Raw genomic sequence first — 27624 nt, 5'->3', positions numbered from 1 at the left:
AAATAATCTTCTGTACCTATTATCTGTATAATGGTCATCACATATATACATATAGCACTATGTGTGGCTTTGCCACAACTCTTTTTAGCTATTGTAACCTCCTTCTTTTATAGATGAATAAATGAGGTACAGAGTGGTAATATAATTTTTCATTATACCAGGGATAGAAAATGGATTTTTTCTTACAGAATAGAGTCAATCATTGGTGGTAAATACCTGAATTTAGGTAGTAGTTTCTACCTGGATAGCAGATACTAGAGTAGTTAGTTCTACTGAGAAGGCCTAGAAGATGCAGCTGTACTCATTGTGAAAAACTGCCATATTGAATTACTCTTGTCTGCCCTGAGTCTGAAATGGAGGACTGGTAGCATTCATGTTTAGGATTTTAAATCTCTACACTACATGTATATGCCCTATGGAGATAGATCACTATAGGTTTGTCTATTTGACACTTTAGATTCTGTAATGAGTATTCAGCAATCATTTTTCTTTTGTGTGTGTGTGTGTGTGTGTGTGTGTGTGTGTGTGTGTGTGTGTGTGTGTTTGGATCCCTGCATTTTTAAAAAGGCCCCTTAAATTACTTTTATGATTTATCAATTCATTTTAATTGAGTTTCCTTTCATATAGTTAGAACTTTGATTAACTTGTCTTGATACAGTGGATCAATGTGATGTTCTGCAGAATGTCCAGCTATTTCAGGTCCCCTTGAAATATGACAGACAATAGGTGAGTGAATATAGCAATGAGAGAATTCTATAAAATCCATTGTTTTCTATCCCAAGCAAATTGGAATTTTAATGCTGTTTTTTCTTTCAGGTATAGAAAAGAAAGCATTCATCCATTGGAGGCTGCATATAATTTAAATAAGGCAGTGTTAATTTACTTTTGCAAAAATACTGCAACTGTCACAGAAGCTATAATTGGGGTTTACTTTATGGTAGCTTAGTGTCATCCTCCAAAATCATAACATCTTTCTGGTTTGGGTAGAGGCTGTACTGGTGATTAGAGGGAGTTTATGATGAGGTCATCACCCCTATATCTTTTACTTTCTTAGGATACTTGAGGATGGTAATAATCTCTGCTGTTTCTCCTAATATGCTTTCTTCTTTCCTCTCCCTACTTCCCCTTCCTCTTCTTTTTCTTTTTTTACTATTTCATCTGAAGGAGAGGAGGGAGAGATTTCAGAAGCTTCTACTTGCCCTTCTTTGTTACAGTAGCTCTTACATTACAAGTCAAGGAACCAATAAGCGGTAAGGGCTGTTCCTAATACTAAATATGTTATTTCCAATTATATACTCAGGGACTGAGAAATAACCACAGGGAATAAGGACCCAGGACACCACTTACTATGTGGCCCTTGTATTTCTCATTTTAACAAGGGGGATATAATGATACTTTGGGTCTCCAAGTATCATTGTCAAATTGAAACTTGTATCCAAGAATCTGAAATTTTTGGTATTCTTCTTTACCCAGTGTAAATTTACTCAAATGAATGGCTATAGATCTCTTTGGGGAAAGATTATATGAATTACTTTATATAGTTCTCTTAGTATTACAAGGTCCTCATCATAAACATCTGGCTGCTTCTTCAGTCAGTTGTGTTTTTTTTTAATCTGAAAATTGGCTAAGATATATAGACTAGGCAAGGGATCCTGATTTTACATTGAAGCAGCTAACCAAAACTAATTGATGAACTATATCCTTCATTAATTTGTATTGTATAGGTCAGGATGGCTTAACCTTAACACTATGGATTTTGGATGTCTTCTTTGTTGTGGAGTCCTGTCTTGTGCATTGTAAGATTTTTACCCTACTAGATGCCAGCAGTGCCCAGCAATTTTGACAACCAAAAATTTCTCCGGACATTGCCAGATGTCCCTTGGGGTGCAAAATTGTCCTGAATGAGAACTAGCGAATATTTTAACAATTAGACTGCTGCTGGTTACCAGGGAGTAGCAATATCCCACCTACTTCGAAGAATATGAACTAACTGAAAATTAACCAGCAACTGATGTAGCTCCCAAATCCCATTTTAGAGACCACTTCCTCAGCTCACTCCTGGCACTTATTTTCTTAGGTCTGGTTCCCTGGGAACAGTCTCCTGGACAAGGATTTGTTTGCAGAATGTTATTGCCTTTGGATTCAATAACTGTGGGGAAGTAAAGGATATAAAACTAGGTGGAAGAAGAAGTTGAACTATGATGTAGTCACAACAGAGGCTTCAGTCAGTCACACAGGGATCCCAGGAGCTGGTATGGCCCTTCCAGTTAGGATGGGCGCATGACCTTGAATAAAGTGGCACCGTAGCTGAGGGCAGTTACAGAAAAGGGGCTCAGTGAAATGCCATCAGCTGCCAAAACTTTAGTTTCTGAGAATTCCTCTGTCCTAGGCATACCTGAGCAGCATGTCACAACATCCACTATAGTCTATTAATCATATAAATAAAAATGTCCAAAGGTATAGATTTCACCTCACTTCACTAGGATATGGTAACATTTCTCTCAACCCCTTCTGCCACCTTTATCACTCAATAATTCAGCTCCAACAAATATAAAACACTGTTTACATATCAAGAAGTATAAGGGACTAAAGATTGTTGGTTTCTGAGAATTTTTGTTGTGTGTCTGTAATCATGAAAATGCTCATTTTTATTTTTGCCAATCAGAAAAGAAACATTACATAAAGCTGTATTTTGATGAAAGCTTCATTAATATCTGACAAATTTTATTTGAAGTTTGAATGGATTTGGGTTGATGACTGTGTGGATGACTGCGTAGTCTTACTGTGCTTAATAGAGTGCATTATAAAGTCAAAAACTTATAACACGTCAGTGATGTGATTTCCCAACTTGACATTATTATATAACCAACATGGCATAACAAAAAATTATGTAAAGAAATTTAATTGCGTTTTGTAAATAATAACAGCCCTAATTTAAATAACTATTTAGAATGATGAATTATGTCTTCATAGCCAAATATTAAACCAAGTGTCCTCAGCTAACACTGCTATGCCATCTTAGGAGTTTGAACTTGAAAACTCTGACAATTTATGCATTTTAATAGTTTCCTTCAACTTTGTGACTATCAGGACATGCTGCTGGTATAACCGGCTTAATATGAATAGTTTTTTTGTTCTATTATAAACCACTATTTTCAGAAATGTATCATCGCAGAAAATATTACCATGAGGAAACTTGGCATACCACAATTTTAGCCCAGAAAAATTAAGCTTTACCAAATACACACAGACAGACAGACAGACACACACACATACCTGTATTTGCGAAAGGCAAAAACAATTTTAGTAGTTTTCAAAATAAATGTTGGGACTGACTGCAAAATGGGAGAGTGTGAGATCAAACAAATTTTGTTGGTGAAGACACTAAGGAGAGGAAATTTTCTATATATTTTTTTAAATTTATTTATTATTATTATACTTTAAGTTGTAGGGTACATGTGCACAACGTGCAGGTTTGTTACATATGTATACTTGTGCCATGTTGGTGTGCTGCACCCATTAACTCGTCATTTACATCAGGTATAACTCCCAATTTTCTATATAAAATATTTGAAGTCAAACATTTCCTTTTGATTTTCAAAGTAACACGTTTATTACTATCTAAACCTTCAATGTAGCAATAATGATTGTAATTGTAATGAAACACCTATAGGTCATGTTGGCTATTTTTCAGTTTATTTTATTTCAATGTTAAGCTGCCATGAATACAATAATAATTTTGTTTATTAAAACTAAATAATGTAAATAACAGCCACCACTTAAAGAAGCATTATTATGTTTACAGCATCTCATGCTCTGTCAATTCATAGAAGTTTTTCTGTTTTGAATTATTTTAATGCTTTATTAAATTTCTGCATTAAAATTCCTATTCTTGATTTCTTTGATTTTTTCTTTTTATGTGTACTTTGTCTCATTTTTGTTTTTTCTATTATTTTATTACTATCCATGTTTTATAAACTTAATATTCTCCATTTTCTCTATTACTTAATATTCTCTAATCTACTTAATATTATCTATTTTAATCTACTTAAATTTTCTATTTTCATCTTTCGTAGTTTGTTGTATTAATAATATAGTTGTTTTATATTAAAACAATAATTGATGAATATTAAACACCTGCATGCATTTATTGCTCAAGCTACTTTTAAAAAAATGGAATTTATTTAACTAGTAAGTGAACAGATATGGTAAATATGCTAAAAACCTCATTTTAAAAATTTGAATAAACAATTTTAGATAATCTTATCTTGTCCATCTTTCTACTACATTTCAATCTGTCATATGTGGCAAATGCCCCTTGTATAATTTTCTTTTGCTTTTTTGTAACTACTCTTGATTGATTCAGGTGTTCATGAAATGTATATATTTCCAGAAGAAATTTGTATTTAGTTATGCTGTATGTCTACACTGATACTCTGCACTGATTTTCCATTGAGTTCCAAGAGTTAATATTAGTATACATATACAGAGAGGGTTTTGTCATTTTTAGAGCTTGTTTTTCATCTCTTCTAAAGCTCTTTACTGAAGGCTGTTGAAAACAAAGTACAGCACAACTCTCCACTTCTCTTCTGGCTGTCCAAAAACTGCTAAACAGTAATCAGATACCTTCCTTTACTTTTTGATTTAGTAAATTAAGACATGTTGTTGATTGAGTCTTAGATGACGTAATAGTACATTACAAACTTATTTTCATAAGTTACAAATAAATTCTTAGTAAACTGCCAAAATTGCCTGTGAATCAACAATGGCAAATAGGTATTCTGAAAGAACGGTTTCACTGTCAGCTTTGTTGAGTCAGCCTTCCATTCTAGAGAGATACCCAGGAAGAGAAATGTCTTTTGATTGCTCTAGAGGACCCAGGTTTCTATGGATATCTGCTATATAACTGATAATAGTTTGTGTGTCTCATTATATTTGATTAAAACAGAAATTAATATCTAAGAAGCAACAAATAGCAGAATGTGGAGAGTTTCACATTACCACAAAATGCACCATGTGCATATTTCAAATCAGACAACAAAAATAGATTCTCTTGGAAAAGCTGATCTCTAATGCCCCCTTAGAAAGCCTAATTTAATTTTGAAAGAAAGTCACACAATTTCCAGATTCAGCCCTCTTATCTGTGTAATGGGGACATTTGATTGGAACATCATAGCAGTTCTTGGGAATACTGGCTATGAAACAGAGTATTTCAATATTCATAAAGACCTTCTTTACACAAAATAATACTCCTCAAGAAATGAAGTGCATGAAACATAAGCAAATCTGTCCAGAAATTTCTACTATAGATGATGTTATTTTCCTAGGGGAAAAAAGCAGTCCTTGCAGGGTGACTAATAAGCAATCATATCTATCACCATTAGAAGGGTTGATTGTATATATAGAAGTCATCCATTATTACTGCTGAGAAATGTGTATGTTATACACACAAGCCTACACACACTGTCATACACCCACACACACTCTAAAGATTTCAGAGAAATCTCCATCAAAATATGCCTTCCATTTAATTTTATGCAGGATTGAAAAATATGAGTGAAGCACATTACTTACGTTCTGTATAAAAGAATGATTCATTATTATTTTCTTCAACCATAACTCAATAGTTGGTGAAGTATTTAATCTTAACCTAAAGAAAACTAGAATAAGAGCCAGGGAGCTTAGCTGAGTAAACTTAGGAAGTCATTTAATCTCTCTTTCAGGTCTGCCTACCTCACAGAGTTGCTTCACAGATGAAACATTGATAGAAAAGTTCTTTGGAAAAGTAAAGTAACATAAATTCAAGATAGTGTTTCTTTTGTTGTTACTCCATGAAAGTGAACCATTAGAAATCTGATGCCAAACGTGGGCATACACTCAGCCACAAAACATAGCCTTTTGAAACATTCACTCTGGATAAAACATCTTTTGTTTTTTCGCTAGTATCATATACTATACTGCACATTAAACAGGATACACTGAGCTCTGTAACGTAGGACGTTAAATGCTATAAAAATAAATTTTAGACTATTGGCCTGTTTAAGGAGTACGTTTCTAACTTCTCCAGACTACATTAAAACACAACACAATTCCTTGTAAGTTACAAATGATTGGTTAATTTTCATATATTCAGTGTGTAAGAAAAGTGTCCCTTCCCATCCCTGCCTCACTGTTGCTTCCAGATCTCTATAGCACTAAACTGTAAGCTAGTCATGGGCAGGAGTTTTTGTTGAATGATTCACCTCCTATACCCAATAACTATAATAATGTTACTTAGCATGTGTTAGCTAAAAGAAAGGTCAATTTTACTTGTCTAAATTTTAGGTGTGAGTTCATTCATTTAGTCATTCATTTAATAAACATAAACCAAGTGCCTATTATGTATCCATTTTGATAACTCTGAGGGTTTTAAAAAAGGAGAAACAGGCAAGCAAAGAAGTACTCATAAATATGCTTTAAAATAGCCTTCTACAAAATGTTATGAAAATATAGAAATAAAATAACTTAATTCCATCTGGGGAAGCCAGAAGTCTCTTGAGTAGATGACAAATTGAATCTCAGATAATCAATAAGAATTTTGTTGAAGAAAATAATTGGGTATTAATGGAGGTAATAATAGTATTGAGAAACAATTTTTATGGAACCCTGGCATATCTGCATGTTTTATTAGCAAGGCACTGATTGCCTTTCTTTGAGAATATGTTTGTCTAGCAAACAGCCATAGAAAGAGAAATAGTATCTCCCTCTAAGGTAAAGGGCATGTATGCCTACAGCCCATTATGAAATTCTGAGGTTCCCCAAGTGCAGCTCCTGCAGTGTGACCCACTGCATGTGCTGGTGTTACCTGGTCCTCCTCTAGTTTCTCGTTTTTAAATGGGTTGTCTTTCATACGTGTTGACTATGTGTGATTTGAGAGCCCTCTCTTAGTGATCTTTAGTCTCTTCCTAAGCATTACTATCTCTGTATTGACTTTTTTTTTCTAATGAGCTTAGATATGCACAAACAATGCCTAGTAGGCAAATCCAACTAAATATTATACAAGCATGTAGAATTCAATAATTCAAAAATAAGCTAATTATCTCCCCACCAGAACATACCTTTCCCCAGATATTCCCCACTACATGCTGTTCCTTACCTTCTTCTTATATATAATTGGACTGTTTATTACTGGTTCTACTTTGGCATACCCCAGCCCCAGCCCAATGCATGACATATGGACTGTGCTCAATAATTACTTATTGATCACATTGGATGATTTCTTCTGTCACTCTGTCACTGGCTTAATTCAGATAGTCTCGAAAGATTAAATAGTAACATTAGATTCAAAAACAATATCAAGTGAACACATATTCTGCTTTGGTTGAAGTGGCCATAATTGTTAATGTTCTGTAATTTAATTTATTCAGATTACTTGTTAATAATGCCAGCTACACACATTGATGCAAAGAAAGGTCTTCAGTTCTTCAATTGTATTTAGGAGGCATATGGTTAGTACCTTAAAAAACATTTTGTACCTTTTTTTTCTCTTTTTTTGGCAAATGTTGTCATTGAGGAAAAGAGAACTCTTCTTCTGTGTGTGTGCCAAGCTAACTGTTGTTGAAATGCAGTTTCAAGAAACAATCAGTGCTAATAAGACCATACGGCTTAAGATTGCCTAGTTTTGTTTTTGTTTCATTCCTGCCAACTGAAGACTAGAAATAAGAAGAAAGAGGAGTGAGCTTTTCTTATTCACTTTCCTATGTCATACCTTTTATTTATTGTTCAGTTGAAATTATAGACACTTTGTAAATTAGGCATGATTTCATTTTGTCATCCAAATGGAGTCTAAAGCTGAGGAGCCCCAGGCCTTCCTCTCATCCCTCCGCTCTCTCAAGTTAACTTCATGCATCACAACCTGCACAGAAAATGCAGAAAAGAAAATTCTGTTTCTTCTAGGTTGCTTTTTTTTGCTTATTGAATTGACTAATTTCATGGAAATTGTGGAGAGTGGTCTGTAAACATTGTAATGGGGACCATTTAGATTCTCTTGCTGAGAGCTCAGAATGCTGATAAAACCTGTAACAGCTCTGGGCCCTAAAAATGGCCTTTTAATATTTTTTGTTCCACAGACTTGAATTTGGTTCTGCATTCAAAACAGCCACCTTACCCATATATGCTGTAATTTTTACAAGGACAGAGTGTGACAATATAAACTGGTTGGCTTGGATTCATCATTCCTGATAAAAGACAAAAACAAGCAAACAAAAACCTCTGAAGTACAGGTTCTGTGGTTCTGGGCTGATTCTGTCAACTATCCACTTAAAGAACTTGATGATGGGTTACCCAAACTTAACTTGGCTCAGAGGTACCAAGAGATTATGTTGGTACAGTCTGAAAAGATGGAGTATGCTTCTGACTTTAACTGCAATATACAATTTCAAAGGCTCTTTCATTTTCCCCCTGTTTTAAATAACAGCCTTCTAAATGGGCATATTTAGAAGGCAAATATATCTTCTAAACTAGATCCATAGTACCTAGTGTAGGGGCAGAGGTTTCAGAAACCAGACCATTTACCATCTCAGATTTTAGCAAAAGGTAGAACAAGGGGTTGCTACATTTGGCTGGAGCTAGGCTGCTCCCAGCGGGTTATTGTGGTATAGGTTCCACTAGGGGTGGGTCTGTCTTTCAGGGAGCAACACTTAGGTGGTAACTGTGCTGTGTGACCTAGAGAAAAAGTAAGCAGCACATTGTCTTTTCTAGCCTCAGTTTTCTGGGCCCAATTCCCAAAATCAAATTCATGTTCAAGTTCAAAGTATAGAGGGTGGCATCCTGTATACCTCTTCATGGAAGTAGAAGTAGCCTTTTAACTTAAAGAGGTATTTATTTATTTATTTATTTATTTATTTATTTATTTATTTAGACAGGGTCTTATTGTGTCACCCAGGCTGGAATGCAGTGGCACAATCACTGCTCACTACAGCCTTGATCTCCTGGACTCAAGCAATCTTCCCACCTCAGACTCTCAAGTAGAGTAGCTGGGACTACAGGATGCACCACCACCATGCCTGGCTAATTTTTTTTTTTTTTTTTTTTTTTTTAAAGAGAGATGAGATTTCACTATATTGCGCAGGCTGGTCTCAAACTCCTGGGCTCAAGCAATCCATATCCCTTGGCCTTCCAAAATGCTGGGATTACAGTCGTGAGCCACTGCGCCCAGCTTAAGATGTAATTAAGAGAAATTAAGATGTAAATATCTATCTATCTATCTATCTATCTATCCATCTATCTATCTATCTATCTATCTAAATCTATCTATCTTTCTGTGTGTGTGTGTGTGTGTGTGTGTGTGTATATATATATTTTTTTTTTTTTTTTTTTTTTTTTTGAGATGGAGTTTCGCACTGTTGCCTGGGCTGGAGTGCAATGGCGCAACCTCAGTTCACTGCAACCTCTGCCTCCTGGGTTCAAGTGACTCTTCTGCCTCAGTCTCCCAAATAGCTGGGATTATAGGTGCCTGCCACCTTGCCCAGTTAATTTATTGTATTTTTAGTAGAGACAGGGTTACACTATGTTGGCCAGGCTGGTCTCAAACTCCTGACCTCATGATCTGCCCACCTCAGTCTCCCAATGTGCTGGGATTACAGGCGTGAGACACCGTGCCTGGCCAAGATGTAGTTTTTTTTTTTAAATTTATTTATTATTATTATACTTTAAGTTGTAGGGTACATGTGCATAACGTGCAGGTTTGTTACATATGTATACTTGTGCCATGTTGGTGTGCTGCACCCATCAACTCGTCATTTACATCAGGTATAACTCCCAATGCAACCCCTCCCCCCTCCCCCCTCCCCATGATAGGCCCCGGTGTGTGATGTTCCCCTTCCCGAGTCCAAGTGATCTCATTGTTCAGTTCCCACCTATGAGTGAGAACATGCGGTGTTTGGTTTTCTGTTCTTGTGATAGTTTGCTAAGAATGATGGTTTCCAGCTGCATCCATGTCCCTACAAAGGACACAAACTCATCCTTTTTTATGGCTGCATAGTATTCCATGGTGTATATGTGCCACATTTTCTTAATCCAATCTGTCACTGATGGACATTTGGGTTGATTCCAAGTCTTTGCTATTGTGAATAGTGCCGCAATAAACATACGTGTGCATGTGTCTTTATAGCAGCATAATTTATAATCCTTTGGGTATATACCCAGTAATGGGATGGCTGGGTCATATGGTACATCTAGTTCTAGATCCTTGAGGAATCGCCATACTGTTTTCCATAATGGTTGAACTAGTTTACAATCCCACCAACAGTGTAAAAGTGTTCCTATTTCTCCACATCCTCTCCAGCACCTGTTGTTTCCTGACTTTTTAATGATCGCCATTCTAACTGGTGTGAGATGGTATCTCATTGTGGTTTTGATTTGCATTTCTCTGATGGCCAGTGATGATGAGCATTTTTTCATGTGTCTGTTGGCTGTATGAATGTCTTCTTTTGAGAAATGTCTGTTCATATCCTTTGCCCACTTTTGGATGGGGTTGTTTGTTTTTTTCTTGTAAATTTGCTAGAGTTCTTTGTAGGTTCTGGATATTAGCCCTTTGTCAGATGAGTATATTGCAAAAATTTTCTCCCATTCTGTAGGTTGCCTGTTCACTCTGATGGTAGTTTCTTTTGCTGTGCAGAAGCTCTTTAGTTTAATGAGATCCCATTTGTCAATTTTGGCTTTTGCTGCTGTTGCTTTTGGTGTTTTAGACATGAAGTCTTTGCCCATGCCTATGTCCTGAATGGTACTACCTAGGTTTTCCTCTAGGATTTTTATGGTATTAGGTCTAACATTTAAGTCTCTAATCCATCTTGAATTAATTTTCGTATAAGGAGTAAGGAAAGGATCCAGTTTCAGCTTTCTACTTATGGCTAGCCAATTTTCCCAGCACCATTTATTAAATAGGGAATCCTTTCCCCATTTCTTGTTTCTCTCAGGTTTGTCAAAGATCAGATGGCTGTAGATGTGTGGTATTATTTCTGAGGACTCTGTTCTGTTCCATTGGTCTATATCTCTGTTTTGGTACCAGTACCATGCTGTTTTGGTTACTGTAGCCTTGTAGTATAGTTTGAAGTCAGGTAGCATGATGCCTCTGGCTTTGTTCTTTTGACTTAGGATTGTCTTGGAGATGTGGGCTCTTTTTTGGTTCCATATGAACTTTAAAGCAGTTTTTTCCAATTCTGTGAAGAAACTCATTGGTAGCTTGATGGGGATGGCATTGAATCTATAAATAACCTTGGGCAGTATGGCCATTTTCACGATATTGATTCTTCCTATCCATGAGCATGGTATGTTCTTCCATTTGTTTGTGTCCTCTTTTATTTCACTGAGCAGTGGTTTGTAGTTCTCCTTGAAGAGGTCCTTTACATCCCTTGTAAGTTGGATTCCTAGGTATTTTATTCTCTTTGAAGCAATTGTGAATGGAAGTTCATTCCTGATTTGGCTCTCTGTTTGTCTGTTACTGGTGTATAAGAATGCTTGTGATTTTTGCACATTAATTTTGTATCCTGAGACTTTGCTGAAGTTGCTTATCAGCTTAAGGAGATTTTGGGCTGAGACAATGGGGTTTTCTAAATCTACAATCATGTCATCTGCAAACAGGGACAATTTGACTTCTTCTTTTCCTAACTGAATACCCTTGATTTCTTTCTCTTGCCTGACTGTCCTAGCCAGAACTTCCAACACTATGTTGAATAGGAGTGGTGAGAGAGGGCATCCCTGTCTTGTGCCAGTTTTCAAAGGGAATTTTTCCAGTTTTTGCCCATTCAGTATGATATTGGCTGTGGGTTTGTCATAAATAGCTCTTATTATTTTGAGGTACGTTCCATCAATACCGAATTTATTGAGCGTTTTTAGCATGAAGGGCTGTTGAATTTTGTCAAAAGCCTTTTCTGCATCTATTGAGATAATGATGTGGTTCTTGTCTTTGGTTCTGTTTATATGCTGGATTATGTTTATTGATTTGCGAATGTTGAACCAGCCTTGCATCCCAGGGATGAAGCCCACTTGATCATGGTGGATAAGCTTTTTGATGTGTTGCTGAATCCGGTTTGCCAGTATTTTATTGAGGATTTTTGCATCGATGTTCATCAGGGATATTGGTCTAAAATTCTCTTTTTTTGTTGTGTCTCTGCCAGGCTTTGGTATCAGGATGATGTTGGCCTCATAAAATGAGTTAGGGAGGATTCCCTCTTTTTCTATTGATTGGAATAGTTTCAGAAGGAATGGTAAATGAACTCTAACAGTAGTTAGTTTATCGTCATACACAGACTCACCCAACAGATTTGCTCTTTAGGTCCTGAGTAAATCAATTAATCTTCAATTATATTTTATAAATTTATCTTTTGAATTTTAATCATAACTAGACTAAATATCATTTGGTTATAAGGAAAAAATACTTCATGTTGCCAGTAATATAAATAGTGCATTTCATATCATTTGATTGATTTTTCACTATTTTAATTCTCTAGGGTAAGAGTATAACAAAGTGCTGGTGTTTAACTTTTCAAATAAGCAAGTGTAGCAATCTAAAAGTTATGTTTTCTTGTTCTTATGTTTTGCATTTCAGGAAACATCCCAGTTATCTGGACTCCCTGAGTTTGTTAAAATAGTAGAAGTTGGGCCTAGGGATGGATTGCAGAATGAAAAGGTAGTTTTACATCATTTACTTCAAATGCTGTCTAAATATTAATAGATTTAAGATTATAAAGATATACGTGGATTTCATATGTTACACGATTATATATCTTTTCTCAATTGCTACTTGAATGTATAAATTACAAATAATACTCACTTTGACTTAGGAAGTAATTTTCTATTTGTGCTTTGGTAGACCATATATAGTTTACTTATAAAATATTTTTTGTTTTCATAGGTTATAGTTCCTACAGATATAAAAATTGAATTTATCAATCGACTTTCCCAAACTGGCTTGTCTGTAATAGAAGTGACTAGCTTTGTGTCTTCCAGATGGGTACCACAGGTATGTAAACCCACAATTTCTTAATTAGATCCTGATTCAACCTCACCAAAAATTATTTGGTAAATATTGTGATATTAACTTGATATCATTACTAATTTTTCATATTCTTACAAAATATTAGCCTGTGGACTGTTTTATGAATAAATAAAAACCCTTTGATGAAGTCCTAAAAGTTACTTAGAACTTTATACTAAGCCTGTGTGAGTATGGTTCAATATAATGAACAGGGGACAAGGCTGTTAAATAGCATTTTAGGGGGTCTGCCCTCTCATTATCATTTTATGGCTGACTTTCTAAATAATCTGAACATCTCCAAATGCATTAGTCATTTTGTCTGTTAGAGGCACATGATGATAAGTAGCCTGATAGCTTCCTTCTAGAATCCCATATTAGAGAGTGAGAAATGGAGACACGTACTCCTTTTACTTTGCTTTTTTTTGACACTTGTATTTGCTAGAGGGATACATCGTCAAATACATCATTGAAGATAAAGCAGAAAGTCATCTGGAATTTTGCCTTGAAAGATGACAAGATGAGAGAGCTTTCTCTAGGGTTTTCAGGCATGTGGTAGCAGTCATCACTTCTGAGACTTGACTCTGATCTTTGAAAATCAGCACCAGTAAAACACTCTCTCTTCCTATTCCAGTGTCTGTTCTCGGTCCTTGGATCCCTTAATTTCTCCACCGCACTTGGTTTCACTGACTACTCCTGATATCATTTCCTTGGTTTCCATTATTCTCTATTCTAATGAATCAGTTATTTCCCCAATTGCTCTTTCTCTGTCATCTCTGTCATCTTTCATGACCTCTTAGTTGAAGGTTCCCCTAAGATTCTGTTTTCAGCGCTTTTCTCTGCCTATCTTCTTTTCTTTGGCTCTCTTTCCAACACCAACAGTCACTTCTAGGAAGATGACAGATTTACATTTCTAGTCCTGCCTTCCCTGATAAGCTTCAGGTGTATGTACCATCTCCACCTCAGTCTCATTGGGTTAAAATCAAATTTGTTGTCCATCCTGCTTTATGCCAGGAGTGCAACTCTTTCCTTTAAAATCCTGGATTTTAAGAGCTGACTTTGTATCCGGTTACTGTCCTATTCAGTTAGGGATACTGTAACAGAATAGCATAGACTGTGTGACTTAAACAGCAGGAGAATTATTTCTCACAGTTATGGAGGCTGGGAAGTCCGACCTTTAGGTGCTGGCAGATCAGGTGTCTGGTGAACACCTACTTCCTTATTTGCAGATGGCCACCTTCTCATTCTATCTTCATATGGTGGAGAGCAGAGACAGGGAGCACACCCATGCCTCTCCTTATCATGTTACTAATGCCATTCATGAGGACTCCACTCCCATCACCTAGTTATCTCCCAAAGACCCTTCCTTTTAATACCATCACGTTACAGGTTAGGATTTCAACATATGAATTTTGAGGAGGTGCAAACATTCAGTCCATAACAGTTACTGATGTATGAAATGTCTTCTTCTTCAATATGGCTTATACTTGTGTCTTCTTTTCAGTCCCATTGATATGTTAGTGATCCAGACCCTCATTAAATAATCATTGCAGTAGTCGCTTAAATGGTATTTATAAGCACTGTTTCTCCATTCGTTATACTTTCCTTGTAAAATAATCTTCCAGAATTATCAGCTTTCACAGTCCCTTCCTTCCTTCCTTCCTTCCTTCCTTCCTTCCTTCCTTCCTTCCTTCCTTCCTTCCTTCCTTCCTTCCTTCCTTCCTTCCTTTCTTCCTTCCTCCCTCCCTTCCTTTCCTCCTTCCTTCCTTTCCTCCTCCTCCGCCTCCTCCTTCTCCTTCTTTCTTTTCTTTTCTTTTCTTTTCTTTTCTTTTCTTCCTTCTTTCTTTCTTTCTTTCACTCTGGGTTGCAAGTGCAAGTTTGTTACTCAGGTAAACAAACATCTGTCATGGGATTTTGTTGTACAGATTATTTCATCACTTAGGTCTTAAGCCTAGTATCCTTTAGTTATTTTTCCTTATCCTCTCCTCCTCCCACCTTCAATTCTTCGATAGGCTCCAGTGTGTGTTGTTCCCCTCTATGTGTCCATGTGTCCTCATCATTTAGCTCCCACTTGTATGTGAGAACATGCAGTATTTGGTTTTCTGTTCCTGTGTTAGTTAATGTGCTAGATAATATGTTCGATAACGGCCTCCAGCTTCATCCATATCCCTGCAAAGGACATGACCTCATTCTTTTTATGGCTGCATAGTATCCCACAGTATATATGTACTATGTTATCTTTATCCAGTCTCTCATTTACGGGCATTTGGGCTGATTACACATCTTTACTATTGTGAATAGTGCTGCAATTAACATTTACATGCATATGTCTTTATGATAGAATTATTTATATTCCTTTGGGTATATACCCAGTGATGGGATTGGTAGGTCAAATGACATTTCTGTCTTTAGGCCAAAAAGTCACATTCTAAGTTCTTTAATGAACTTAGAATTGACAAAGCCTGGAAACTTTGATTGGGTATTCAAGACTGTCTATTCCTGGCCCGTTTTTTTTCCTTCTTAGCGTTAACTGTATTACTTTGTGGAAGCTACTGCTAAACTAAACTGTTTCTTGTCCTCTATTTACATGTCCTGCCTCTGTCCATATAGCACTTTAGCTATACTTGCTTATGTATATCTGTATTTCTGCATTTCTCTGCAGTTAGAACTCAATTAGATAAAAAGGCTTAAACATTAAAGGCTTTTTAATTGTATTACATTTGAAGTAACAGAAGCCACAATAGGATTAAGAGTAGTAGCAATATGTCACCTTTCACAGAGAGTTACTTTTATTTATCCTCAAAAGAAACTAATTTTCTCTATCCCATTGTCACTGTTTACTCTGTGTGTGTGTGTGTGTGTGTATTTTGTTTTGATTAGCCACTACCTATACCATAAATATTATAAAAGTAGTGATCATGTATCTTTTATCTTCTGCTTATCACTGTATATCTATTTCTTAGTACATGGTAAGTAAGTGCTCAATAAATAACTGTAAAATAAAAATAAATCAATCAGTCTGGGAGAACAATACCATATTACTTTCAATTCTCTGGTATGGGCAATGATTCAGACTTTGTTCGTGTATTTGGTCCTGTATAATGAAGGTCATAAAATTATTTTTTAGGAAAACACTACTAGTTTGATTAGGCTAGATATATTTCCTTGAAATTGTCAATTTGTAAAATGCTAGCTATTATTTCACTAGCCACCATTAATTTTAAGGGAGTTCTAGACATTTTTATTACATTTATATCTTCATAAAGTTACTTCTGTCTTTAATACAGTCTTTGCTAATTTCACATATTTGATTATTGCTGGAGAGAAACTGAATAGGCTTGTATAACTTTAGAATTAGTGTTAGGAAAGAGAATAGATTTTGCTAATATTATTTGATGAGTATTGACCAACCAAAGTTATATTTCAGGTACTAAATGTTGCTAGCTCTCTTCAAAATTCTTTTTTGTTTCCCCAGTGGTTTTATAAAGCTGCCTACAAAATAGTCTTTCCTATAGTAATGTTCATGGCCACATTCTAGTATTATGCAAGAGTGGAAACTGATGATAGAATTTTTAAAACTGACTTAGGACATACCCAGTGAAATTTAGAAGGATAAGGTGGAAATCCTTTTCAGAAGGCTATACTTCTTGCATAGCTAGTTAAGAGAAAAGATGGACAGAAGGGAAAAAAAGGCAGTCCCTTTGTGAGAAGTAATTGGAAAATGCCTTCTGACCTCACATTAAGTAGATACATGTGATGGAACTATAAAATGATATGATTTATTCTAGGTTTGTTCGCGAGTTGAATTTAGGGCTTAACCTACTGAAATTTAATGAACTCTTCCTAGGCTCAAAGTATTCTTGAATAAGCGACTGAATTCCCCCACATAGCTTTTGAGTACAGCTGTGGTGACAGGAAGTGCTTCTAAAACTGTGTCCCTGTTCACATTCTGCCTTGAACTTGAATAAGTGACTTAACCTCTCTAAACCTTGGAAATCCCAGCAGCGATGCCTGCAATACCGGAATGTTGGAGATTTTAAGGCACGTAAATGGTCCCTGAGTGTGAGTGCCCACAGCCCAGAGCACCTGACTCCTGACCAGTGCTCACTACTGTTATTTAAGGGAATGCCTGACTAGCAGACAAACTGACGGATAGTTCTTGGGGTTCATACAAGTTCATACAAGGGGTTCATACAAGCCTTTTCTGATGACTAGCGTTTATTCTGAAGATTGAAGTATGTGTATACTTACAATATTGAGTTGAGCTCAAGTTGAATAATTGAAGATATTTTGCCTTTCAAATACTAAAGACTACGTTATATATTCTACGTTAATATTCATCTAGTTATATACATTCCAATTTTTAAGTGGTTTAAATCAATCACATACTTGTAAAAGATCAATGTGCCTGAATCCAAGACAGAGATAAAATTTATCTTCCAAAGTTGTATCAGTCACTTACTATATAACACATTAAATGTTCGTCAAAGGCAAATATTGAGGATATTCTATTTTTGCAACTTCATTTTAGATTTCAGGAAGCTTGTCTGAGCAGATCATTTTAAAATTTCTCTTTTGAAATTTTATATTACTCTCTTATTTTAGAAAAAATATTTTGAGGTCAGACTTGTCTAACTTAACGTCTGAGATTTTTGACAATAATTTTAGTACACCGGCTTACATATATATTGGTTGAAATAATTTCTACTTTTAAGGACAATGTGTGTGGATCTAAATTGATATTCTATTAATTCTCTGCATCTTATGTTTTTTTCCTCAAACATAGGTCATGGGAATAGTCCTCTACTTTATGTTTAGATTGCTGCTTGATCACTTATTTCTTTTTTTAGGATTTTAAAGCCTTTTTACAGTTTCCCTCCTACTGTTTTGTTTGGCAAAGCCTTTCTAACTCAAACAGCTAAAATAAGAGTTCCACAGTAGCAGGGTGCCATATAAAACAGGATCCCACACCTATAACCTGAATGGCTAGAGATGATAAAATACCTGTCATTAAAAAATACATGTTCTTTACAACTTATCTGGAAAAAGCTTTCCTTAGAGTGACATGAAATATAAGAACATTTGAAATGAGTCCAGGTAGCCCCTCACTCAGATGGAATGAACAATAGCAGCAGAAAGAAAACATGTTTATAAAAATAGATAAAGTTTATTGCAACTTCGGAATGTGGCTGTTAGTAGTAAGCTATTTAAACTGTAAATACAGTAATCTTTTAAAAAAGTGAACTAGAGTTTCACATTCATCTTCAATTTAGCCATTTGATTGTAGATATTTTATTCCCAAGTGACTAAAATGAGTATCACTTATTTAAAAATAAAAATACATCAAGTATACATAACATTGTACATTTATGTATGCCATAGGCAAAGGCTTAGTTTAAAAATATTTGCTCCCTCATTAGCTATTTTTTAACTGTTGGAATAGATGGGTCACAAGTCTCAACACCAGGGAATAAAAATAGTTTTTCTTTATAAAAGTGGAGGGAAATGTATGTAAAAGACTAATAATTATTTTCAAGTCACTTTAAAACTCACAAATATGGCCTAAGCACAATATTAGCAAGACAGAACGAGTGAACTTACCCCTGCTCTCCTTTCCGTGTGTGATACAAGTAGCTCTTTATTAGCACTGAAGACACATTTACTGGATTGAAGTTTAAAATTCAGATTTACGTTGATGAGATGCAGGGTGCTATACCTTCTGCTACCGAGTCCTGTCCTGATGTCTCCTCCTAGCTCTTTTCTTTTTGAGGAAGGTGGGTGTGGAGAAGAGTCAAAGAAGGAGGTAATTTTGAGGAGGTGTATGTGAGGGTGCACGAAGGGGCTGAAAGAGAGTGAGAAAGAAAGGAGGCAGAGAGCCCCCAAATTGCTTGCTTATAAGCACAGTTCATTCGGAAAAACTTTACATTTGGGGAAGTTTCCAGAGTAAGATTCATCCATTATTGCCCAGATGAGTTGGCCTCTGTCACCTTCCCAAAGAGGTTCCTGGTGAAATTTACCAGGACCACAATTTTTATACGCTGGTGCTATAGGAGTCCTTTACCCAGATAGGTGGAGGAGAGGAGAATGTAAATTGAAAGAGGGAGGGAGACTTAAACCAAATTCTCTCCAAATGAGCCTGACTTAAAATACTCAATTCTGTGCACAGAACACTATTTTCTCCTGCACACTAAGATGCTGGCATGCAGGTCAAAACCATATTATGACCCAGCTCTCACTTAATTGATGATCTACTCAGCAACTGTGGGTCTTCCGCATGTTTTTATGACAGAAGTAGATCTATTTAATTATACAGTTATCCTTAGGAATCCACCGATTAAAATCACTGAAAATGTTTATTGGTGAAGTCTTTATATTCTTGTCTTTTCTCCTGAATTCATAGAGCAGGTATACACACTAGTGTTGCTCCCTTGTAAGAGTTGTCATGGTTCATTTTCTGTTTCTAAATATATAAGGCTCATTTTGTTTTTCAACTTATATAAACACATTGAATTTCCTATATAACAAATAATTGCTGTTTGTCCAATGTTTGGTCTCAGAGAAGGAATGAAGATACTTAGTTCTTTAGTAAATGATCTCAAATGGTCATTGAAGGTTACATGTAGGTAAAATTGTGCTCTGAGAGCTAGATCCACATAGATAAAATATGTTAGCTCTTCAAGAAAATAGAAAACAAGCATACACTATTTGCTACCTCATTTTTTCCCCGTACTTAAATGGCATGAACCATAGACTCTACATTGCTTCAATCAGTCTAACGTGTTTTCACTGACTATGCAGCTTGTGGGAAATATTTCATGTGTTTGTGCAAATGTATATATTCAAATATGTGTAATTGCCACATATCCTTGAATGCTAGTAAATTTGTGTTGGTTCTTCTGATTGCCTGCACACCAAATAACCTTAAAATTTAATGGCTTAAAACAATAACAACATTTGTTTTGCTTATGGTATTTGTGTATGAAGAATTCAGTAATGACTCAATTGAGTATCTCTAGCTAGAGGTTTCTTAGGTACTGCGTGAGATAGACAGTGCTCAGAGCTGGAACAGCAAGAGCAGGGGGCTGGGACAGCTGTAGGCTTGCCGTCCACCTCTCTCTTCCTGTGTTCTCAAAGCCTCTCCTTGTAGTCTTCTGCAGGGGCTAGTTTGGACTTTATCACAGCATAACAGATTTAACCTAACATAAATGGCTCAGAGCTCCAAAGATGAGTGTCTTAAGGGGTAGGCAAATGTGGTATGGCTTTTATAACCAAGCCTTGTAAATTTTATAGCATTACTTTTTCATAATCTATTAGTTGAGGTAGTTACAAAGCCTACAGAGTTTCAAAAGGAGAGGACAGACCTCACCTTTATATTGGGTCACAGCATTCTGGAAGAGCAAGTGGGAGGGGAAATATCACTGAGGCCTTATTCTAATCTGCCACTTTTATGTTTTTAAAACTGGCCTAATAATTAACTTAATTATATGTTTTTCTTACTAATAGTTAAATAAGTACAGTTGATAGCTAAACAAAAAACTCCCAAATTAAAAAAAATACCTATTTTAGTACTGTCATGGCTACCAATACATACCTCACTCCTATCCACTCCCTTTATAAAATTAATTTGTTTTGCTCTAAATGAGGTTATGAGGTGTTGAAAACAGTGAGCATACACAACCACACAAATCACTGTCTTAATGTAGAATGAAATTATGTCCATGCCTTTCTGAAGCTGTGTTTATGTCCAGACCTGTTCATCAAAGTCTTAACTCTGTACTGACACCTTTTCAGAGTCTGTTTTAACTTCTGTGACATGTCTGGCATACACACATCCTTCAGTTCTGTATGTTAAATTATTTATGAATACCTATTTACTTTTGAAATAATACACACCAGGAGGATCTCTTTTCAGAGTAAAATATCAATGTACTTTAGAAATGAAAAGTAACAATTAGATTTTTGTTGCTCTTTAGTTTGCACAAATACCCTGAATTATTTTAACTTGCAGTGTTAAATATTTCTCTAAATTTGCAAACTTTTGTCTTATTGAATGAAAATAATATAATAATAGCACATATTTTGGATACTAAAATAATAATGAATATTTTGAATACTATACTAGACACTCTTTATAATGTAGCAGTATATTTGATTTATGTTCTATACAAGTGTTACTTATGTAGTAGTGGTATTATTTACGCTATCTTTGCAAATAGTGATGATATAAATTCCTGAATTCCTGTGGTCAAGAGGTGGGGCTGCTAATCAATTTCTGTGTATTTAAGTAGGGATTAACTCAAAATGCAATACTTTAAAGCTGTTCCACTGTACAATTATGTCATTGCTACTGTTACCACATAGGGGAAACAATTGCCCAAAACATATTTGTAAATGTTTAAAACACCCTTTGTCTCACTCAGAAAAGAATATGAAAATGCAAACATTTTTTTCCTTGAGATGGTGGAAGGTTTTTTTTTCTCTTTTTTTTTTTTTTGAGATGGAGTCTTGCTCTATTGCCCAGGCTAGAGTACAGTAGTGCGATCTCAGCTCCCTGCAACCTCCAACTCCCGGGTTTAAGCGATTCTTCTGCCTCAGCCTCTCAAGTAGCTGGGATTACAGGCACCTGCCACTGCGACTGGCTAATTTTTGTATTTTTGTTAGAGATGAGGTTTCAGCATCTTGGTCAGGCTAGTCTCGAACTTCTGACCTCATAATCTACCCACCTTGGCCTCCCAAAGTGCTGGGATTATAGGCATGAGTCACCATGCCCTGCCACTATTATTTTTTCTCTTTGAACTTTTTTAAAGGTTAATCTGCAATAAAATAGGTGAAAATATTTGTTGTTAACTTTGTTTGGTATTACCCAGCATTCAACAACTTCGATTCTAGATGGGATGTAGTTCCACAGCTATATCCTAAGCAAAAGCAAAGCTTATAATGAAAGCAATCATGTCAGCAATTTTATTGTTTAATATTGTTATATTTTCAAGCAGAACATATAATGCAAGTTTTTTTGGTCTTTTTACCCCCACTAGTCTAAAAAGTATTATACTGCAAGATTATGCTCAGCATGTACTGCTTTTCAATAGGATGATAATTTCTTCAATTACACTTTGACTAACAGGTTGGGTTTTCTTTGTTCTTAGATTTATAAATATAACCAAAACATAATATTAAAATAAAATACTCTACTTCAGAGGTCCCCAGCCTTTTTAGCACAAAGGACTGGTTTTGCGGAAGACAATTTTTCCACAAATGGGAAGTGGGGGTTAGTTTCCGGTGGATTCAAGTACGTTACATTTACTATATCTTGTTTCTATTATTATTACATTATACTATATAATGAAATAATTATACGACTCACTATAATGTAGAATCAGTAGGCACCCTGAGCTTGTTTTCCTGCAACTAGACAGTCCGATATGGGGCTGATGAAAGACAGTGACAGATCATCAGGCATTAGATTCTCATGAGTGAACAACCTAGATCCCTTGCATGCAGTTCACAATAGGGTTTGCACTCTTATGAAAATCTAATGCAGCTGCTGATCTGACCGGAGGTGGAGCTCAGGAGGTAATGCGAGTGATGGGGAGTGGCTATAAATACAGATGAAACTTCACTTTCTCTCCTGCTGCTCACCTTCTGCTGTGTGGCCCCATTCCTAGCCAGCCACAGACCAGTACCGGTCTGTGGACTGGGGGTTGGGTACCACTGCTTCACCTCATCTTTTATTCAGCTGTATTGAGTTCATCATGTTTGTCAATTTATAAATAAGTTTTTCCATGAGAAAGAGAAAAAAAACCTTTCAAAACTGTTTTGGTCACATTAAAATTTCACTTTTGTATCTGACTAAAAGTATCTTAAAATCTGGTCTTGTAGAACTATATGCATGCATTGACATTTGAAAGGTCTGTATGTAATTGTTTAAAACCCAAGTAGAGGTCCAGTTGGCTCAGGAAGACTTGATTCTGACTCTTTAGTGGTTTTGTTTGTTTGTTTGTTTGTTTGTTTGTTTTGCATTACTCTGATTAGCCTGTTGATAAACAGTTTTGATATTATTTTAGTGCAAACTCATTTCATTGATATGACTCCTAAGCCACTTAACCGCAATCCACTTTGGGAAATGCAGAGTATGCCCTAGGGACTAGACTAGAGGGAATGAAAGTATTTAGTAATACTTGTTTCCATCATGCCATAGTACAACTGGCTCACTTGGAGATTCACATCCATTACTGAAAACCTGGTTTAAACTTTAAAGCATTAAGATGTTAAGCATGGTCTGGATAGCCCAGTATGAATATGTTCTAGGAGTACTTATTTTGAAGAATACATCATCCATGTATCCTTGAGCACTTAAAATGAAACATATCATAGCAGTTATTTTTAAAGGATTAAGATAATGAGTTTTAAAGACATATGTTTTGGCTGGTGTTCATAAAGAGTTGTCATTTGAATAAGTTTAAAAAAAATAAAGTGACTTTTCTAATTTTTAGGTACACACAGATTGATCTAATATTATCTGATGATTAAATTGCTGGAAAGTTCTCTAGAAGTAATATGTAGTAAACATAGAGACTTAGAAAGATAAACATGAATGCCAAAAGTAATATTGTATCCCAAATATCACATTAGACAATGGATGTTACATGTCAAAACCTACACATTAGCGAAACATATATATGCAAATGTTTCACTTGTTTTACATTTGATAAAAGAAAAAGAATATATGTTTTTTATTTAGCGTATGCTTGTAAATCAAAACCATATTTCATAAAATATTTGATTTTATTTTGCTTTTAAAAATTTTATCCAAACTTATCTTGAACATTTGACCTATCAAATCAACACTGATAGGAATTATAATTTTTAGAATAGTAAAATATTTTGTAACATCTATGGATATTAGGTATTTTCTTTGTTAATATACAAGATATATTTTGAAGAACGCTATTTATTTTATAAATGTCTTGGACAAATTTAAATTTGTCATTGCAAAAGCTTATAGGTTATAATTAAGAACTTTGAAATATCAACTTGTTGAAGCAAATTCATGCTAATAACCTTATAGCACGAATACTACTTACTTCAGACCTTCTTATACTGCTATAATGTGTAATCTATTTATAAATTTAACACTATTATTAGTCAGGGTGGATGCATCTTATCTTATATTGAATTCTGCTTATAATATGTAGTAAGAAATACATTTCTGAGTAGCCCAAATATAGTCATCCGTGCTCCCCCCAGCCCCGGCCAGATCTTCCAGGTTTCAGATTTCCTGAGGTTGTTATCACTTTTTCTGTCTGTTTAACCCATGCTTTCTGGTGGAGCAATACAAAATCTGAGACCTGACTCTTACTCATTTATGATATGATTTGGCAAGGCATTTTCATCTCTCTATGCCTTAGATTGTTTCCATTTATTCACTCACTCATTTATTGCTTTTATTATGTCTCTATTCAAAACTGTATTGAGTTCTTTGTTGGTCCCAAATGTTTTTTTTTTCTTTGTATTGAATTGAACTTTATTCAATGACTAATGTAGAGGTACTCAACATTTAAACATTTGTATATGGATAATTCTTTTATTTATTTATTTATTTATTATTATTATTATTATACTTTAAGTTCTAGGGTACATGTGCATAATGTGCAGGTTTGTTACATATGTATATTTGTGCCATGTTGGTGTGCTGCCCCCATCAACTCGTCATATATATCAGGTATAACTCCCAATGCAATCCCTCCCCCCTCCCCCCTGACCCAAATGTTGAATAATAAGTAGTTGCTATCAATAACCATAATATATATCTAATAAGGTAAGTGTAAAGTTAAAATAGATAATTGGAACAAAATTAATAAAAAAATTCAAACTCATATAAATGGTGTTTTAAAATCAAGTGAATATCTGTAAATGAGTTATAAAATAGAACTTAGTAACCAGGGTATGTCAAACAGTTTGTCATCAAGTACTCTGGCCAGTGTTTTTAAAGTTCTGTCTTATATCAAAACAGAGCTCTCCAGATCCATATGATGGCCAAACCACAAATTTGCAATGATGGCATTGCTTGTTGCGGTAATAAGACTCTTTTTTCCGCGGCCAGTGTCTTATTACTTATTGCCAGTGTCTTATTACCAGTGAGTTAGTCTCCTTCCAACAGTCCAGGCCTACCCTCCACTCTGGGCAAGTTGGGTTACAGAAAGAAGTGTAAGTATAGAAGGGAAACTTCGTTTACAGTCTGTATACAGTAACTACAATTAGATATAGTATTTCAAAAATCACTTCTGTTTTCATGCATGGGAAATAACAACTTTGACAGTGTTATTATCAAACATAAAGACATGATATATGAGAGGCAGCACAGTTGAGTAGAAAGAAAATTATACTGGGAGCTTTGAGACTTCTTGCCCTACTTCAGAATGATGTTGGGAACATGATTGTTTTGACATGGGAAGACCAGGAGCGTGGTCACAAAAGGCATTGACCTGAACAAAGAATAACTAATGCATATTTATTATGTTTATCTTAGGAAACTAGGAAATGCTATTGAATCAAATGACTTTTGTTTCTTTATCTGGAATATTGGTCCCCCAGTTTATAACTCACAGATCCATTTGGGTAGCTTGGGTCTATTTTATTAATTTAAAAAATGAATACTTGTAGACATTAGTGGATCATGACTCAAATGTCTTGCCTGCATTTACAGTAGAAGAGTGTTGGCCATATGCTTCTTATTTTGGTCACTCTTGATACATGCAGGCATTTCATCCAATAGAGGGCAGTACAGAGGTCCTTAGTACACAAAGGTAATGCTGAATAAAGAAGTACAGGAAATTATACACAAGTCCAAATTAGTTTCAAGGCTTCTGGACTTAAGAAGTTTTGTGAATATGGTGTCAGTCTATTTTAGCTTTGGCAGCCAAGACAGGGTATTGGGTAGAAAAAAAAAAAAACTGGATGTTCAATTTTCCAGAGATTTCCTGTGTTTATTATTGTAAGACTGTGATTTATTAAAACTGTCTTACTTCTTCAAGCAGACCAAGATTTCCTCTGTGCTACTGAGGCTAAGATATATGGGGTTTGTACAAGGAGTCTGTGAATGAGACTGGGTTACTGTACCCAGGCTACAGTGCTATTCATAGCTGGCTAGAGCGTTTTCACCCAGGGTTGTCAGGAAGAGCTCTAGTCTCATTTTTTCTCATTACTGAATTTATGAATGTATTGCCTTTAAGAGGAGTTACTGCTCAAATTGAGTTTTGAGTTATAGGGTCTGAAACCACATTATTTACATTTTTATAGTAATCGATGGCATGTGTTGAAGAAATTGCATGCTCTATGTCTCTTTCCTGTTGTATGCCTGCATGCAGAAAGTAATACCATCAGTTATGTCTAATCCAGCTACTGGAGATTGTAGACAAATAGCTTCTGATATTATCCACTCATTTTGAAGAGAAATGAATATTGTCCTGGGTGATAGAGTTGGTGGTGGGGCAAAGAAAGCAAAGAATCCTTCAGAAATATTTTTTAAAAATTATTTAGCAATCTGTATTAGAGAGAAGGAAAAATGAGGGCTTATAAGTCCATGAGTTTAAGTCTGTTTCCTAGCAAAATTTAGGATAGTTGATTAAACAGAGCATTTCTGAACATGAGATGTACTCGGAAATCTTATGGATGTACCAATAATAAAACATACCAAACTGACCTCATTTGTTTGCTGATAGTATTTCTGGAGTATTTCAAAAATATCCTTGACTATCTTGTTGATATTGCTCTGAGCAAGATATGAAATTTTACCAAAACTGGTATTTTCCAAATGTTAGTATTTATCAGTGAAACTTTTTTTTTTTTGTCATGGGTAAAACTTTGCGTAGAACTTCAGTATATGATATAGACAAGAAAGTTACCATAAAAGATTTGTTGAGGTCCCTTCCAGACTGTAGGAGAGGTCTTATCAATGTGATCATCCGTTATGAGTTTTTATGAAAGGTTCAATCGTTATTTTTGTGTTCTTTTTCTTAAGGAGGCTCTCTCCTAAATTGCAGTCACTTTAGGTTCAAGGCCACAAAATTGGGATTCATCTCTGAATAAAAATATAATTAGTCTTCCTTTATTGAAGTAGGGTCAGAAGGCCTAGAATGTGCTAATTTGGCCTGCTTCAAGCCAACCTTTTTGATCCCCAAACTTGTTGATTTCTAACATCTCCTGAGAAGTTTTGGTAATTATAGATTCCTGGATCTGGCAGGAGAACAGATTCAGAATCTGTACCAATATGACCAAGAAATCTGTATTTTTAAAAAGTACCTCAAATAATGCTGTTGACAGATTCAATTTGAGAGATATTGGGCTAGATGATAAAATATGCTGCAAAACTGTTCAGCCTGAAGGTAAGTTCTCTCTGGGAGCTCTGCCTTTGATATTCTGATACACGCAATCTTTAGCAGTGACTAAGATGAAGATATAGAAGATAGAAGATATGGACGATATAGAAGATAGAAGATATGGAAGATATATTTATCAAGGAGGTGTAGAGAACATGCTTTGCAGTCAGACAGACTTGGGTCCCTGCCCGGCTTTTGCACTCACTAACTGGGTGATCTTTGTTTCTAATATCA

At 35.4% G+C, this 27624-nt stretch overlaps 1 protein-coding gene across 2 annotated transcripts in view; it reads left to right on the top strand.

The window, feature by feature from the left end:
* HMGCLL1 (3-hydroxy-3-methylglutaryl-CoA lyase like 1) overlaps positions 1-27624 on the top strand; it is a 148188-nt gene that overhangs the window by 24320 nt on the left and 96244 nt on the right. For both annotated transcript variants that reach the window (XM_008013669.3, XM_073006078.1), the window contains exons 2-3: positions 12587-12667; positions 12893-13000. In XM_008013669.3, the coding sequence (XP_008011860.3) occupies positions 12587-12667; positions 12893-13000 (189 nt within the window). The remainder of the gene's footprint in view (positions 1-12586; positions 12668-12892; positions 13001-27624) is intronic.

Source organism: Chlorocebus sabaeus, chromosome 17 (assembly GCF_047675955.1).
Source record: "Chlorocebus sabaeus isolate Y175 chromosome 17, mChlSab1.0.hap1, whole genome shotgun sequence".
NCBI lineage: Eukaryota > Metazoa > Chordata > Mammalia > Primates > Cercopithecidae > Chlorocebus > Chlorocebus sabaeus.
This window is presented reverse-complemented; position numbering and strand designations above follow the sequence as displayed.